General features: G+C 44.2%; 1 protein-coding gene across 1 annotated transcript in view; it reads left to right on the forward strand.

Moving 5' to 3' along the window:
* Window positions 1–17,727, forward strand: part of LOC135369039 (lysosomal alpha-mannosidase-like) — a 106,211-nt gene that overhangs the window by 73,611 nt on the left and 14,873 nt on the right. The window contains exons 2-3 of the mRNA XM_064602651.1: window positions 1,343–1,445; window positions 10,926–11,075. Coding sequence (XP_064458721.1) covers window positions 1,343–1,445; window positions 10,926–11,075 — 253 coding nt within the window. The remainder of the gene's footprint in view (window positions 1–1,342; window positions 1,446–10,925; window positions 11,076–17,727) is intronic.

A 17,727-nucleotide genomic window follows, 5' to 3' on the forward strand; every position in this document is an offset into this window, starting at 1 on the left:
CAAATAAACGGCTTTTCACTGGAGCGCATGTCATCAGCATAACTCTCCCAGCCGATGCTGTAACACTCTACCCCACAACAATACCCATAAACAACGGGAGCAACTTGACGCAAATGCATTTCTCGTCATACCATTCCGAATAAGCCCCTACTTTAGCGCGCATTCTGGATATTCGGAATGCAAGACGCGAACGCAACGCCACCTATACAGAGAACCACGCCGTGATGATGCCACTGTTGATGTTGCTTCCAGAATACCGCATTGAAAGCTTACCATACTCCTCCTACGTGACCGGCGTAACGAGGAGCGCTGGAATAAGCCGCTTTCATGCCCCATGGAGATTTCGCGGTCGCAGACTCTCATCTGCGCGTTTATAATACAGCCGGAGACAATAACTGTGCACCGCTAGATGATATTCCAGACGCGTTGAGGTAATGCCTGTGACGTCATGGGTTCAGCTTCCGTAACGATTTGTCTCGTGCAGAAGGGAAACATAACGGCCATGGAGGAAGAAGACAGAAACAGACAGACAGATATAACAGAAAGGAAAAGCGTGAACCGAGTAATTCGTACCTCTTCTTCTTTTTCTTTCCTTTCTTTTTTTTTATATATATATTAAAGAAATTCCTTCGCTTCCATCACCGTGTGTCGGAAATTTCCGACGCACGTTTAAGAACCCCAAGTTGGTCGAAAGTATCCGCGGTCCTTACCCTGCACTCTCAAAACAGAACTTCACCGCATAGCACTATCCTACACTCCTAGAAATGAACTTCACCGCATAGCACGCTCCTAGCCAACCATCATCTTAAATGATATTGTTATCCGCGCTGATTTGTTAAAAACGGGAGGCGTACGCCTTTTTTGTGACACTTATGCTGTTCATAATTGTCACAAAAAGGCGTACGCCTCTCGTTTTCAACAAATCAGGGCAGATAACGATATCATTCAAGATGGTGGTTGGCTTGGAGCGTGCTATGCGGTGAAGTTCATTTTTAAGAGTGAACCATCATCTTGAATGATATCGTTATTTTCCCCGATTTGTTGAAAATGGGAGCCGTGCACGCCTTTTTGTGACACTTATACAGTAATGGTGATTGTCACAAAACGGCGTAGGCCCCGTGATTTCCACAAATCAGGGACTAACGGTATCATTCTGTGCAATGGTTGACCTTCAGCGTGCTACATGGTGAAGTTCTCCTTATAGGGATGTACTACAAGCTTGATGAGAACTAATCTGCAATACTTGTTTCGTTATTGACGTCTATTGTGATCTCCTATAACAATGTCTTCTATAGACATGCCTTGAGTAATGAGGAAGTTGATGATGTATCTCTTTCCGTAGGCGTGCCACGAGACGAAGCCTGGATTCCTGAACGTGCATATAGTAAGCCACACCCATAACGACGTGGGATGGGTCCACACCGTCGACTTCTATTACCAGCACTGTAAGTCTTCCCAAAGCCGCACAGGGGTGCTCTTATATTCTTTCTTCGAGAGAAATACGCCTTATATGAAGATCGCTTCTTGGTAGCAGAGCTGCCAAACACGGTACTACACTCTTAGAAATGAACTTCACCGCATAGCACGGTCAGAGTCAACCATTATCTCAAATGATATCGTTATCTGCCCTGATTTGTTGAAAACGGGAGGCGTACGCCTTTTCTGTGACAATTATGAACAGCATAAGTGTCACAAAAAAGGCGTACGCCTCCCGTTTCCATCAAATCAGGGCAGATAACGATATCACTTGAGATGATGGTTGGCTAGGAGCGTGCTCTGCGGTGAAGTTCATTTTTAAGAGTGCACACTCTAAAAACTGAACTTCACCGCATAGCACGCTCTGCGCCGACCATTGCCACGAACGATAGGGCTATCGCTTCTGATTCGAAAGAGAGAGGGGGTGCATACGCCTTTTTGTGTCAATAATTGAGACATATAATAATTGAGACAAAAAGGCGTATGCCGCCCTCTCTCTCCTGTGCCCGTCTTTTTGAATTTCCCGCCGCCAATGGTTGGCCTTCACCGTGCCTTGTTGCGAAGTTCTGCACTCTTAGAAATGAACTTCACCGCATAGCACGCTCCTAGCCAACCACGATCTCGAAAGATATCGTTATCAGCCCTGATTTGCTGAAAACGGGAGGCGTATGACATTTTTGTGACAATTATGAACAGCATAAGCGTCACAAAAAAGGCGTACGCCTCCCGTTTTCAACAAATCAGGGCAGATAACGATATCATTCGAGATGATGGTTGGCTAGGAGCGTGCTATGCGGCGAAGTTCATTTTTAAGAGTGTAGAGTAAATTGGCGCAATTCTCCATGAAGTACGCTCAGCCAGTCCCGAGTGGCTCGAGTCTAACATCTCCATTATTTTTTCTTGTACAAATCAATCAATCAAGTCCGCTCAGGAGGCACGAGCCATCACAGCAGCACGTTGCCAAATGTAATACAAACAGCTCGGTAAAGCAGAGCCTCAAAGTGGGTACGTTTAAGATGGATCATTCAGATAAATGGTTAACGCTTTTTGAACAAACAATCAGTTCAACACGATGGCTCTCATAACTACTCTATAGAAAGAAAATAATGACAACTATTTTGAAGCCCGATTTTGGCTTACTATACGGGCTTCGCAGGTCATATTAGTCATAATGAGGCAAACGAGAGCATACGTATTCGTTAGTATAGATGGGCAGGTTGGTACATAATCCGTCGATGCAGCGAACATACACTCTTAAAAATGAACTTCACCAGGTAGCACGCACCTAGCCAATCATCACCCCGAATGACAACGTTCTCGCCCTAGATTTGTTGAAAACGGGAGGAGGAGCCTATTTTGTGCCGTGCATAATGAACACAAAATAGGCTCCTCCTGCCGTTTTCAACAAATCAGGGGTGAGAACGTTGTCATTCGGGAGGGTACACTCTTAAAAATGAACTTCACCTGATAGCACGCTCTTAGCCAACCATCATCTTGAATGATATTGTTATCTGTCCTGATTTGTTGAAAACGGCAGGCGTACGCCTTTTTTGTGACACTTATGCTGTTCATAATTGTCACAAAAAAGGCGTACACCTCCCGTTTTCAACAAATCAGTGCAGATAACGATATCATTCGACATTATGGTTGGCTAGGAGCGAGCTATGCGGTGAAGTTCATTTTTAAGAGTGTAGTTGGCTAGGAGCGTGCTATGTGGTGAAGTTCATTTCTAAGAGTGTAGGAACGAGGACAACACAAGAGACACGCTACTAGGGTAGAGCTATAGATACACTGCAGTAGAGTAGCGTGTCTGTCGTGTTGTCCTTGTTCCTATATGTCGACGGAGAGCATGCACGGCAGGCCTCTTAGCTGCACACATAGCACTAAGCCATCGTGCGCGCTCAAGTGTATACAGAACTTTAACATCCTTAACATATACTTTAATTCAATTCAATTCAATTTATTGGTTTACCACATTACATAGTGGGACAGCAAAGCTAAAAGTTACCGGAAGCAACTTGACTGCTTTATTTCGATATATCGAGGTTCAGAATCATTTCATTATTAGACTCATTATTTCATTTCCCGCATCACCACCAGCAACGTGGTAGAGTATCGCCCCCTGGCGACGAAACTCCCCAGTCATTATCTCGCAATAAAGTTGTTGTTGAATCATTACGTGGGCTGCTGTTGGTAATAATAATAATAACAATAACGAGGAAAATATTCAGATTGGATTAAGACGCATGCAGCGCCACCACGCGGCCACGTTTAACCCATTTTTAGTTAACGTTCCGGGGTTAATTATTTAATTTGAATATAATTTTCAATTTGAAACATATACAATTATGAAGTAAAAAAAAAAAAAAAACAGAGAGAACCGTACTTTCATTCTTGACAATCTGAACATCGCAACATCGCAGGTAATGAATTACTTCGAGCCTCATTATCTAAGACTTATAAAGTTATGAATTAGTTAATCAGGCCGTAGAATTCTTACGTCTGTAAGGACGCAAGACGAAGTCGGGTTCATTAGAAGAAATAAAAGGAAAACAGAGCAGAACAAGGATTATAGAACTAAAAACAACAACAACAACAACAACAACACTATTTTCCTCAACGAAGGAAAATAATTACTGGAGTTTGACCTAATTATTCACGTCACATTAGACAACTGAGCCTCAAAATACTCACAACACGCACCGCAATCAACATGAATAAAGGAACAACAACAAAAAGAACGAAAGAGAGAGAGAAAAAAAAAAGCCCCCTCGACACGCTCCTTGCACCCAAGACTATTTTCTTTTCATTCGTCTGAGAACCAACACAAGAATGGGAGCCGAAAACAATTAGTGCCGCGGCCCTCCGCGGGGAAAAGATATAATTAGCTATAAAATTACCATGAAGAGTTCCCAAGAGACGCAGTAGTCCATAATCAAAATCCTGACAGGCTTACGATAGGAATGGGAGCCAGAGAAGGCGAGGTCTCTTTCCAGGCGAGTGTACACTCTTAAAAATGAACTTCACCTCATAGCACGCTCTGCGCCAACCATTGCGCTGAATTATACACGTGTGACTTCTTGGTTTCAGGAGAGCGCGAGGCGTACGCCTTTTTGTGACAACTAACATAACCGCATAAGTGTCACAAAAGGGGCGTCCGCCTCCCGTTTTCAACAAATGAGGGAAGTGAACGATGTCACTCGGGTTGGTTACACTCTCAAAACAGAACTTCGCCGCAAAGCACGCTGTGCGCCAACCATTACCACGAATGATAGGGTTATCGCTTCTGATTCGAAGACAGAGGGGGGGCGTGCGCCTTTTTGTGGCAATTTGGATATATGAAAATTGCCACGAAAAGGCGTACGCCCTCCTGTCTCGTCCAATCACGAGCGGTAACTGTATCATTCGTGGCAATGGTTGGCGCACAGCGTGCTATGCGGTGAAGTTCTGTTTTTAGAGTGTAGGAGCGTGCTATGTGGTGTAGTTCTTTTTTAAGAGATTTTTCACCACCTCATTTTTACGCCTGCAGCATCCCAAATGACATTGTCCTGGCTCCCGATTTGTTTGAAACTGGAAGCGTACGCCTTACGTGATAGTCACAAGGTGGTGGTACTGCTGAAAGAGCTCACCGTTGTCAGCCTAGCAGAGGTGGGCAACGTCACGACTAACGCTCTGCGGGAATGTGCGTCCTGGGCCGACTTCTAAGAGAACTGCGCCGACATACGTCTGACAGCGTCCGAGGAAAACTCGGGAGAAACCCCAGACAGCACACTGGGCACCGGGATTCGAACCTGGGTACCTCGCATTACACTCTTAAAAATGAACTTCACCACATAGCACGCTCCAAGCCAACCATCATCCCGAGTGACATCGTTCTCTCACATGATTTGTGGGAAACGGGAGGCGTACGCCTTTTTGTGACAATTAACATTTCTGCATAGGTGTCACAAAAAGGCGTACGCCTCCCGTTTTCCACAAATCATGTGAGAGAACGATGTCACTCGGGATGATGGTTGGCTTGGAGCGTGCTATGTGGTGAAGTTCATTTTTAAGAGTGTACCTCCCGGGTGTCTCCCATTCTCGACGTGACATGGTCAGCACGCTGACCACTCGGCCACGCGAGATGTTCATGATAGTCACAAAGAGGCGTACGCCCCGGGCTTTCCACAGATCAGGAGTGATAACGGTATATTATGCTGCGATGATTGCCCTTCACCGTGCTATGGGGTGAAGTTCTCTTTTCATTCTGAAGAGTCTTGGATCGAACGGGAAAGACGCAGATTTCTTGAAGACACGCTGCTTGGAGCAGAGTGAAGCTTGGATGCCCACAGGAGCGTACGCAGCTCACGCTTCTGCCCAGACTAATGACTGCGCTGACCGGATAGACAAACGGTGGACAGACACAAAAGCATTACCTGATTGTGCACGCTTCCGATCTCCACCGATAGTGCCTCCTTGACATAGACCCCGTTAGCGTCCATATAGCGTGACTGATTTGTCCGCTTCTATTTATAAGTGGTGTAAAGGCAAGTACCTTATGACGTATACCCAGGATTCTGCGAATAGGTCGGGTGATCCCTAGGTTTTCGGGTGATCCCTATTTTCCGGTGCGAGCGCACCGATGTATAACCGGCACCCCGAAAATTATCCATCATCTAATTCGCAATACGAAGACTATGCTCCATTGGCGTCCACTGCACGTGCACACTTAAACGGAACGTCACCACCTAGCGCGGTGGAGGTCAACCGTTGCACAAAATGAAAAGCGCGGGGCTTGCGTTTTTGTGTGACAATTAACGCGACTGCATAAGTGACACAAAAAGGCGTACGCCTCCCGTCTTTAACCAATTCAGTGGGCAGGACGATGTCTTTTGGCATGGTGGTTGGCTAAGTGTGTGGTATGTGATGAAGTTACGTTTTAACAGTGCGAGTCCTACACTCTAGAAACTGTACTTCACCGCATAGCACGCTCTGCGCCAACCATTGCCACGAATGATAGGATTATCGCTTCCGATTCGAGAAGAGAAGGGGCAGTACGTCTTTTTGTGGCAATTTGGGTATATGGTAATTGTCACATAAAGGCGTACGCCTCCCTTCTCTCCTCGAATCGTAAGCGATAACGCGATCATTCGTGGCGATGATTGGTGCACTGCGCGCTATGCGGTGAAGTTTTGTTTTTAGAGTGCGTATGTCGGCACAGTTCCCTTAGAAGTCGGCCCACGACGCACATTCTCCCAGAGCGTTAGTCGTGACTTTGCCCACCTCTGTGAGGCCGACAACGGCGTGCTCTTTCATTTGTACCACCATGTCCTATACTTGTTTTTTCTTTTTTTCCTTTTCCAGAGGAAGTTGCGTTTTGCTTCTATCTTCTACTTACGGAGTCGAAAGAAATCTGCCGCAGAAATATGAGTCGCTCACAATTCATACCCGCAGACGTGCACACAATGGGCACATCCGCTTTCCCTACCACCAGCCTTATCTTTAAAAAAAAAAAAAAAAAACAAAGAGAGTATGTATTCATGCGTGAGAAACATTGCATGCATGCGACGGCGCTTTTGCGAAAATCGAATACTTTTCACTTGAACACGCGCGTTTCTGCGAGGATGGCGCGCGGGTGGTCTTAATAAAAGAATGAATAGAAAGAAACAGTCTTCCGAGCGAAGCAAACTCCCAGCGACGGTGGTGTTATACAAAACGACGCCATTTTTAAGATCCGCTTTCATTTCCGAAATGGACGTGGCAGCAGATCGTTGCAGCGCAATTTTTCATCTTTATGTCGCGTCGATGATGTGTTTTGGATTTGGAGAAACGTTTGCGAGCATTAACGATGCTTTCTCTCTCTGTGTGTGTGTGGAAGAAAGCTGACACGGAAAAGTACATACCCGGTAGTAAACGAGGGAATGATAAGATTTCATAAGAGTGCGACCATGGTAATAGTAGAACTCGTCGTCACGCATTTTTCACGCCTCATCCCAAGTACCATACGTATACCAAAAGTGCACCTACGCCCGTTGTTGCCTGGTGCTTCAGGGAACTGTCTTCCATGTCGAGGCTTTGAGGTACTCGGGGTTTTCTTCAGTCAAATGCCGACAAAAGCCTTCTTTCTTAATGCGTTAGCATTAGGAGCGTCAAAGTTGAAAAAGCTGTGAATTTGTGTGTGTGTGTGTATGAGATGGTGAAGCCTCACCGAGGATGAGGTATAAGTGGAGGAGATTGATTGATTGATTTTATTTAAAGTGCCTACAAACAGTCATGGCCTTTAGTGTGGTGCACGAAACACAATACATATACAACAGGGAACTCCACATGCATAATGCTGGCTAATTAATGATTCCGGGATAACTAAATTAAGAGTAAGCTGGTATAGAGTAAAGAGATAAGAGGGTAAATGTAAGTGAATGTAAATCATATGAAATTGAAGTAGTTGGAGGTAATTAAGAGTAAGAGGTAAGGGTAATTAGAGGTAATAAAAGCAACAAAGTTGAGTTTAAAAGTAATGAATGTAAGATATATGTAATTAAGAGTATGATTAAATGAAGTTCTGGTAACCGCAGGTTACCAGAGGTAATTAAAGCTAATTAACGTCAATTAAGGGAAACTGAGAGTAATTAAAGCAAGTAAACGTAATTAAAGGGATATGAATGAAATTCAAGGTTACCTCAGTTAATCAAAGGACAATTGAAAGTAATTGAGACAAATTAAAGGTTAATTAAATGGAATTAAATGTATTTTAAATGGAATTAAATGTGTAAAATTAAATAAATTAAAAGTGTCGAACCGGAAGTCAAGTGTAGGCCGGAAGTGGACAAGCGGAAGTCGGGTCTTGGCCAGAAAAGGCGCTTAATGCTAAAGCATTTCTCTCGCATTTACCGCTAAATCACCACTGAATTTTTTTAGTTACATTCCGCGTTTTTCTTAAAAGTAAATGTCAAGTGACTATACTTCAACGCAGTAACTGTAGCTTTAGCTATAGTTCAATTTCAAAAGGAGTAACTGTAACTGTAATTCAATTACTATTTTTGCAGGTTAACGGTAACTTGGTTAAATTTTTTAGTAACTTACCCACGACTGCTAAAAAACATTGGTCGGTTGGTTCGTGACGTGTTATTACCGAGCGATAGAAAGCATAACCTAACCACATAACTCACTCGGTGCCAACCACGCATATTGCTTCTCACACTCTTAAAAATGAAACTCCACCGCATAGCATGTTGAAAACAGGAGGCGTACGCCTTTTTTGTGTGTGTGTGACACTTACGCAGTTAATAATTGACACAAAAAAGGCGTGCGCCTCCCGTTTTCAACAAAACAGGGCAGATAATGATATTAATAGTTGACTGGGAGCGTTCTGCTATGCGGTGGAGTTCATTTCTAAGAGAGCATTTCGGGGTATTCGCCTTCTTATGGGAAGTTATAACGTATATCCAAAATGCCACAACAATACCTCCCACTTCCAACAGGTCAGAGGAGATAATTCTGAGTGTGTTAGGCCCCGCCAAGCTCTGTCCTCAGTCCGAATTATATAGAGAAAATCCGCCAGACACGACCGTTACGCCAGGACCACCACATAGAAGGATATGTCGAAACACACGAAACATAATGGATGAAACCGCATGAACGTCCTTATATAGAATATATAGAATGGTCCTTCTTCTCGACGTAGTATATTGCTGCGAGAAATGGTAGAGGTACTTCTCTTCCATTGTTTAGCTAGCTTTATCCGAAAGATATATGTGCAGTGCACAAACATTGTGTCATTCCGACGTTTCCTACATTGCTGTCTGTTTCGTTCTTCTTTCGTTGTTGTTTTCCGTAATAGAAAGGACCGTATGCGGAGGAGGTGTCAGAGATCCGTTTCTAAGATTCTGCTGTTTATTCAATGGGAGGGGGAAAAGGGAAACGGAATGAAACGAAGTAGAAATGAATGTGAATGCACTTCTCTGTCTCTTGGCGTCTTTCGGCCTTTCGATATTTACCGAAAAATATACGCCCAAGTTATTTTCTCCTATAGTCGGTACTGACGGTAAGCAGCAGTCCGCGTTTTTCTTTGTTTGCAAAATTCGAGAAGTTAAGAATAGCGACGAAAACGGAATGGATTAATCGGCGAGGGCGCGGGCAACACACCACAAAGCGCTATACTTTCAACAGTTTATTGACGTAGAGAGAGACAGCTGTAGTTAAGCCAGGCAGGCAACTTATCTCCTTTCCGAGTTTTGTGACTAAGAACACCTGCAGTTACGTTGACAGGTAACTTACTTCCGTTGAAAGTTGCGCTTTGTATTGTGTTGACAGTGTTGTTCGTGTGTAGTTCTCAGGTCGTTAGTTTCTATAGCGCTTTTAATCGTGAATTCAGCCATTCCCCAACAGGCCCAAATGGCAGTTTTGAACTGCTTCAAAGTCCCGTTTTTTCGTTTAGTTTTTTTTTTTGTTTTTAGATACTACACTGAGGTTTTTACTGTGCTGAGTGTAAAACTGCTTGCTGCACGAAGGCAGAATAAGTCAGACGGCGAGTATTATCCAGTTTCCCGATCATACATTCAACGCATTTAGCTAGAATTCATCGTGCTTTGAAATGTCACGTACATGTCGATTCTAATGAGCGACAAGCGGCAGCGAACTCGGCAGGGCTTTTCGACGAAACCGGCGTTTTGGCTTTCGTAAGGGCTCTCCGATTTAATGAGCACTCTAACAATACTCCTGTTCTTAGAGCTCTTCACCTCTCATCCATTTCTTGCTAGTGTAGCTCGTTGAACTCTGTATATAGGGGGAAAAGGGTACGCCATGCCGTCAGACACGCGAAAATTATGCGAGTCATTGAGGGTCCTAGCCTTATATATAACACCACAATTAATCAAGAGCTCCGGAGAGTCGCTTTAAAAAAACAAAACAAAAAAGACGCTCGGCACATTCACAGCGGGAGGTAATATAATGAAAACCAATCTGGTGTCATCGAAATATTGTCTCGCGCCGCACGAAATATATCATACACTCTTAAAAATGGTGGTGGTGGTGGTGGTGGTGATGGTGAAAGGGCTTGCCGTTGTCGGCCTCACGTATGTGGGCAACGTCACGACTGACGCCCTGGGAAATGTGCGTCCTGGGCCGACTTCTAGGGGAACTGTGCCGACATATGTCTGAAAGCGTCTGAGGAAAACCCAGGAAAAACCCCAGACAGCACAGCCGGCACCGGGATTCGAACCCGGGTACCTCCCGGATTTGTTGAAAACGGGAGGCGTACGCCTTTTTTGTGACACTTATGCTGTTCATAATTGTCACAAAAAAGGCGTACGCCTACCGTTTTCAACAAATCAGGGAAGATAACGATATCATTCGAGATTATGGTTGGCTAGGAGCGTGCTATGCGGTGAAGTTCATTTTTAAGAGTGTATGTGTTGCTAAATAATTATCGTACGTTAACGAAGTCTCTCACACGAACAAATTCCTTTCAGATGTGCGGATCATTCTGGACTCCGTAGTTGAAGAACTGCACGCTCATCCAGACAGGAGGTTTACCTACGTAGAGACTGCGTTCTTCAGTCGATGGTGGAACGAACAGACGCCGCAAATGCAAGAGGTCGTTAGAAACTTCGTCGACTCTGGTGAGTAGGGGACACCGTAGTAGGAACTTTCATTTCATTTCATTTATTTCCCGAATCCCGATCGAAACTGATTAGATTAAATTTAGAAAAGAATGCATTAGTCTATGTTTTCTTTAAATCTCCCTATCAGCAAACAACACCCCTTTCTTTCGGGCCGGTCTTTCGGGCCTCCTTGCTACGACTCGCAGAAAAGAAAAAAAAAAGACTGGCACCTACTAAATCGTTTCTCTAACGAGAATTATACCCGGCAATCGATCCCCTACACTTTGGACGCGGCGTTCCAAGGGCGGGTTAATTATGCGAACCCGGCCATCACGTTGGGTGTCACTCCCTTAACCAGACGCTGAGAATTTTCTTCTGCATCGCGTTGAACAATGCACATAGCTGAGCATGTTCACAGTCGCGCTGTGTGATGGATTAAGCGGCGGGTGGTTTGGTGCGGTACCTATTTCGCTCCGACGGCTCATCCATCATCGGAGGCTTAGGTGAGATCCGGATCTTTTATTTGTCGGTGAGAAAAGATTCCGAGGATGTGTGATTGTGCATGATTGCAATGGGTGGGGTTCTATGGGGAAGCATTCGTGCCACAGTGAAACGGCTTCGATAAAAGCGGATGTACAGTCAACCCTCGATTTATGAACACCCTCGGTTCCCCGAAAAATTGTTCATAAATCGAGGGATTCATAAATCGAAAATTCAATTAACTGAGTACTATCGAGCGAATGCAACAGTATTTCCGAGTTGGGATTGTGTTTATAATGCCATATATTGTGTAATTTTGCTTTGGACCATGCCTTCTGCTGTATCAATCTCACAAAAAACAGACGTTAGCGCATTCACACTCTGTTTATTATGCAATATTAAATTGTTTAATTTTGCTTTGGACCATGCCTTCCGCTGTGTCGTAATCCCCTCAAGACCGTGGCTTTCGGGCGCGATCTTCTTCGCCCCCTTTAGCTTCGAGCATAGTTCAACTCTGCCAAACTGGTGGCGCTGTCGAACACTATGACGTCACAACGTTTGTTTACAGACAGGGAGAGGTCTATTGCCGCGTGGTAATCGATCAGCAGACCCTTTGCTTTCCAGTAAACTGTGGCCATCACTTTCCTGACTGATCGCTGGGGTTTTCATTTTTTCGGAAGCGGAGAATTTTGTCTTGTCTCTACTGCTTGGTTTCCGGATCCCACTGGTAAAGCCACGTTTCATCCCCAGTTAGAAATCGGGCCATAAAGTCTTCTGGGTTGCTCTCGTAGATGGGCAAAAGCTCCCAGAATGAACTCATGCAGAGGTCCCTGCGTGGACCACTTGTGACACTATGTATCAAGATGTCAAGCGAAGAAGGAGGCATTTTATTAGCATGAGTACTCTCCTTTTCACAACAACCGTGGCCTTATAGGCGCCCGTCATGACAGTATAATACAGATACAATCTTGGACATTCCCAAAACATCGTGAATGATTGTATAATGATGGTGAACGCATTGCCATATAGGAAACGTTCAAGTTGCGTTGCGTTGCGTTGCGTTTTTGGAATGGGATATAGGGTCCTGCACTCAACGCAGGGAAACATCCCACATCATCATCATCATCATCCATTCATCTATGTTGTTGTTGTTGCGTGGCAACCTTATGAGACCTTCACTCGTCGATTGTTCATGATCAGGATCTCAGCATGGGCAGCATGGTCTGAGTCGATCGAGATGGAGTGTTTCCCTGACCTTGGCTTATATTTTATTGTCTCACGCCCACGATGAAATGGTTGAACCAAGCCGGTGACCGTGGAAAAGGAAGGGCAATTGTCTCCATATATGCTCTCAAAATTCGCCCGTGAATTCCCTTCGCAGAATTCCCCGTTTGCGCAAAATCTTGAAATGATTACACTTCGGTATTCAATTTAAGCTCGTTGAGAGGCGACCTGTTCACAAGGCCACTACTGAAAACAGAATGAACCGCATGGGTTGATATTCGGAACTCGTTCTCTCAAATAGACAAGATAACGGATCACATTAAAAGATAATCTGAGACACCTCCGTTTATATCTATAGTTGCAAAACTTTTTGATCGCCCCCCGTATCATATTGACTCATCCATGACTGGCCTCGTCCAGTTCAAGTTCTTAGACCCACTCAGGCATTGCCTGCCTGAGTCCTGTGTCAGTAGATATGTACAAGTCTGAGCTCGAAAGACAACCGTTTCACCTTTTCCGGTCTCTTACCAAGGTTTATTTCAACATGTCGATCTCCGGGAACATTTCTGAGCCAGCGATCGTAAACAGACCGGAGGCATGTAATTGCGTTCGCTTGCTTCGCATTGATCATCCTGATTCCTATGTACGAGGAATACCCAGGTACACAGGCGTGCATGTTTTCTGTCATCCCAGCTGTAATAGAAGGTTACGCCAGCTAAAATACCGTATTTGACATCAAACTCCAGGATGAGTTTGACTGGGAGTTCAATCATTGTCTGGAGGGCGACGACGTCTAACGGGCTTTTGCTCCGTTTCGGAGTATAACGTCGACTTTGTTTGGTTCCCCGCCAACTAAAAAAGGAAAACGAAAAACAACAACAACAGGAGGCATACGCCTTTTCTGTTACAATTATGTTCGGCATAAATAACTGTAAAAAAAAAAAAAGTCGTACGTCTCCTGTTTTCAACCAATCAGAGGAGAGAACGATGTCATTCCACGATGATGGTTGTTTAGGAGGTGAAGTAAATGTCATTCCGTTTAATGCTATAAGTTTGCCGCGTGGCAAGGGTATGAGTTGACTTGGTGACTGTCAATTGACTCAGTGTCGCGGTGCTTAAGTGAATTAAGTTTTATAATGTTATATGTGTATATATAAGTGTTGTAATGATCAACATTCGCATGTATCTTGTCTACCCGCAATTTAGCTGTTTTTCTTCCTTTTCGTGTTTCATAACTGTATTATACAGTATCACCACCGCTTAGGCCAATAGCTGCCATATAGTTGCTGGGCAGAATAAATAAATAAATAGTTACGATCACTTTCGAAAAAAAAAAAATGAATACATAAATACTGCAACCAGTTACTGGAACCCTCTCTATAGATGCAGTTTCAAGTTACTTCCAACCCAGTTGGAAACCAAGAGAATGTCGTTACAATAATCCAACAACAACAACAAATAAGTAATGATGATGTATAGTGGTGTACAATAATCCAGCGTGCACGGGAACGACCCGACACGCATTTGCGAGCGCTTAATCTTCCATGATATAAATCTCAAAGTCGAATTAAATGCGTTTTACGCAATCGATAACCATTACGTGGATTAAGGAAGAAGAGCCACATTTGGACTATGTACCGTAAAGTGATACTACAACTGATGGACCACTAAGAAGCTTATGTGCGAACATCTACTGTATTCCCCAGAAATGCTTTCCGCGTAGCTCTGCAATGAGAGGAAATGTCGACGCGTGGATGGATTATATGTGGCTTTCAGAAAGTATACGATGCGCTGTACCAGATCAAGCCAGCAAAGAGAACGAAAGTTTTTTTTTTTTTTAATTGCAGTTTAAAGATAACTTCACGAGATCGCACGCTGAAGGACAACCGTTGCGCTGAATTGATACCGTTATCACTCCTGATTCGTGGAAAGCGGGAGGCGTACGCCTTTTTGTCACAAAAAAAGGCGTGTGTTTTCAACAAATCACTGGGAGCGCAGGATGCAATTCGAGATGACGGTTGGCTAGGATCGTGCTATGCGGTGAAGTTCTGTTTTAAGCGTGGTGGTACACTCTCAAAAATGAACTTCACCTCATAGCACGCTCCTAGCCAACCATAATCTCGAATGATATCGTTATCTGACCTGATTTGTTGAAAACGGGAGGCGTACGCCCTTTCTGTGACAATTATGACCAGCATAAGTGTCACAAAAAGGCGTACGCCTCCCGTTTTCAACGAATCAGGGCAGATAACGGTATCATTCGAGATGATGGTTGGCTAAGACCGTGCTATGCGGTGAAGTTCATTTTTAAGAGTGTAGTGATAGATGTGTAATGGTTGGCCTTCACCGTGCTATGTGGTGAAGTTTTAACCGTGTTGTGGTGAAGTTAAGTCTGTTTTAAGACCAGCTCCCCGAGGCCTAGTGGTTATATATTTCATCGTTCCATCTCTGTTCTGTTCTCGTAGTTGCTATCTGGTTACGTTCGTATGGGTTTTCCTCGTGTCCAGGACCTCTTACGTACCCATTAAAGTATATCACATAATCCATTTTCATCGTAGCTGATGATGTACGACATTGCTGATTCATCGTGCGTGAAGTTCGTTGTATATATCTTACCTTATTATCTCACATTATCGTGGCTTTGTATTTTTGTATTTTTCTGTACTAGATGCTATGTATACTCGCGATGCATTATTGCTGTAACCCACACTATCATGTAATGTCTCTTAAGGGACCTTTGGAGGTATATTGAAATAAACAGATAAATAAATAAAAAATAAATAAGTATAAAGATGATGGCATTCCGCGCCGAGCCTGGCAGGTGACCCGGGTTCGAATCCGTGCGCCGGCTGTGCTGTCTGGGCGTTTTCCACGGGATTTCCTCAGACGCTTTTAAAAGACAAATGTCTGCACAGTTCCCCGTGAAGTCGGCCCAGGGCGCACGATCCCTGCGATAGTCGTGACGTCACCACCACCACGACCTCTGTCTTCCGCTTACTGCGTATTCACGCGAACGACATCCTCACGGAAGATTCTAGTGGAAGAAAAATCAAAGCCACTGCTCACAGAGAGAGACGAAGTTCCGTCCCGTGTTATGTGAGCATCCACACACTGCGCGGAATATCGGGAGTACTGCGCACAATTTTAGCAGACGACACTTCGCAGACGAACACTTCGCAGACGACAACAGTCGACATCTTTCCTGTCGTCTGCTACGGAATAACTTGTGGCTGTGTTGCAGGATATTCCCCACGGTTAGCAATGTACGTAAATACTGGACTTTGAGTGCTCGCGCTGATAAAGCTATGACGTTTTTCGCGTCTTCCGCTTCTGCGGGGAAGGTCGCTCTTGTGAATACACGCTTACGGACTATAGTAACAGAAACACTAATATCCGTCAACGCAGAAAGAACACGGAAGAGAGGTAACATCGGAAACAGGGTGTTGCCACGTAAGCCTCGCTTTATTCCCCAGCCCATAAAGATCTTTTCGCGAAATCTCGATCCCAAATCTCTCCTATAGAAAGACTGCTGGAATTCGCCGCACTCTGTTCATAACGCGCATCCGTACAAGGTGGAAGCGAACGCGGTGTTGCGAAATGTAATTCTGCCATGCACAGACAGAGCATGCGCAAACGACTCCGCGGATTAGGTTCCGTCTTTTGTTGGGCCAAAAAGAATATTGGCTGGTTTTCGCAACAACCCGCTATATATGTGATTGGTTGTAAAGCACAGTTTTACAACCATAGCGAAAACACGAGGAGAGCGACAACAAGAAAAGCGTGTATGTGCGTCTTGTCCGTCTCTATATAGTCTCGGGTTTTCGTTTTGGATCCTCGCCACCGGCTCGCTTTTGAATCATTCTTACAGGCTTAGAAGTAACACAGCATTAAAACTCATCTTGCACGAGCGAGTTAGTATAGTATTCATTTGTGTGCAGCTCACGTGTACGTATATACCACGCATATCCACTGTGTTACGTATTAGTCTATATATCACCTCACTGTCACCTAGTTTGGGGAACCACAACGCAAACAAATCTTGAAAGGTTAGTTTTGTGTCAGAAGAAGGTACTTCGTCACATAGCAAACGTTCCCTTTTTACATCCAACAGGATCCCTCTTCGCGAAATTTAGCATAATCAGAATTATGGATCTCTATAAGTACCGTATGTCCATTACATATGCAAGTTCAGTAAAGCAAAATAATCGCATCTTTCTAGCCCTAGCCAATTTAACCATGAGATTGACCTCTTATTCCCTACGCTACAATGAGCCCTACATCACACCGTGTGCACGAACTAACTATGGCTCACAGTTGGTTTCATATAATCTTCCACGACATATTAATTCCCATATCCAAAACAACATTAACATCAGCTGTCTTTCAATTCGCTCAATAAAGGCCATGTATGTTCACTAGGATAGTCATATTATTTCGTGTGTTCTCATAGCTTTTTTGTTTTATGCATCTTAATGCATTGTGTTCATTACCATTGTCTAACTCCGTGATTCATCTGGTTTGCTATTTGTTATTTTCGCTTTGCATTGTCCGGTTTGCTGTTTTGTCATCTTTATGTCTGCTTTATGTCTGCTTTATCTGTCGAGTGTACAAAGGGGGGTCAGACCTCGTCAAGCTGCAGTTTTTGCAGCTTTTTGTCTGTATCCCCCCACCAAGTGTCATTGGTGAAAATAAATTATTATTATTATTATTATATTCCGTGCTGGCACTGTGAAGAAAATGTACCTATGAGCAGATGTGAGAGATGACTGCGGGAAGGAGTTGCAGTTGAGTTAATATGCATCCTGGGCCGACTTCAACGGGTGAGGCGTAAACCTTTTTGTGACACTTACGCAGTTACGATAATTGTCACAATCAGGCGTACGTCCCGCGCTTGCCACAAGGAGTGGTAACGGTATCGTTCTACGCAGTGGTTGGCCTTCACCGCGCTGTGTGCATGGTAAAGTTC

Source organism: Ornithodoros turicata, chromosome 9 (assembly GCF_037126465.1).
Source record: "Ornithodoros turicata isolate Travis chromosome 9, ASM3712646v1, whole genome shotgun sequence".
Taxonomy (NCBI): Eukaryota; Metazoa; Arthropoda; class Arachnida; order Ixodida; family Argasidae; genus Ornithodoros; species Ornithodoros turicata.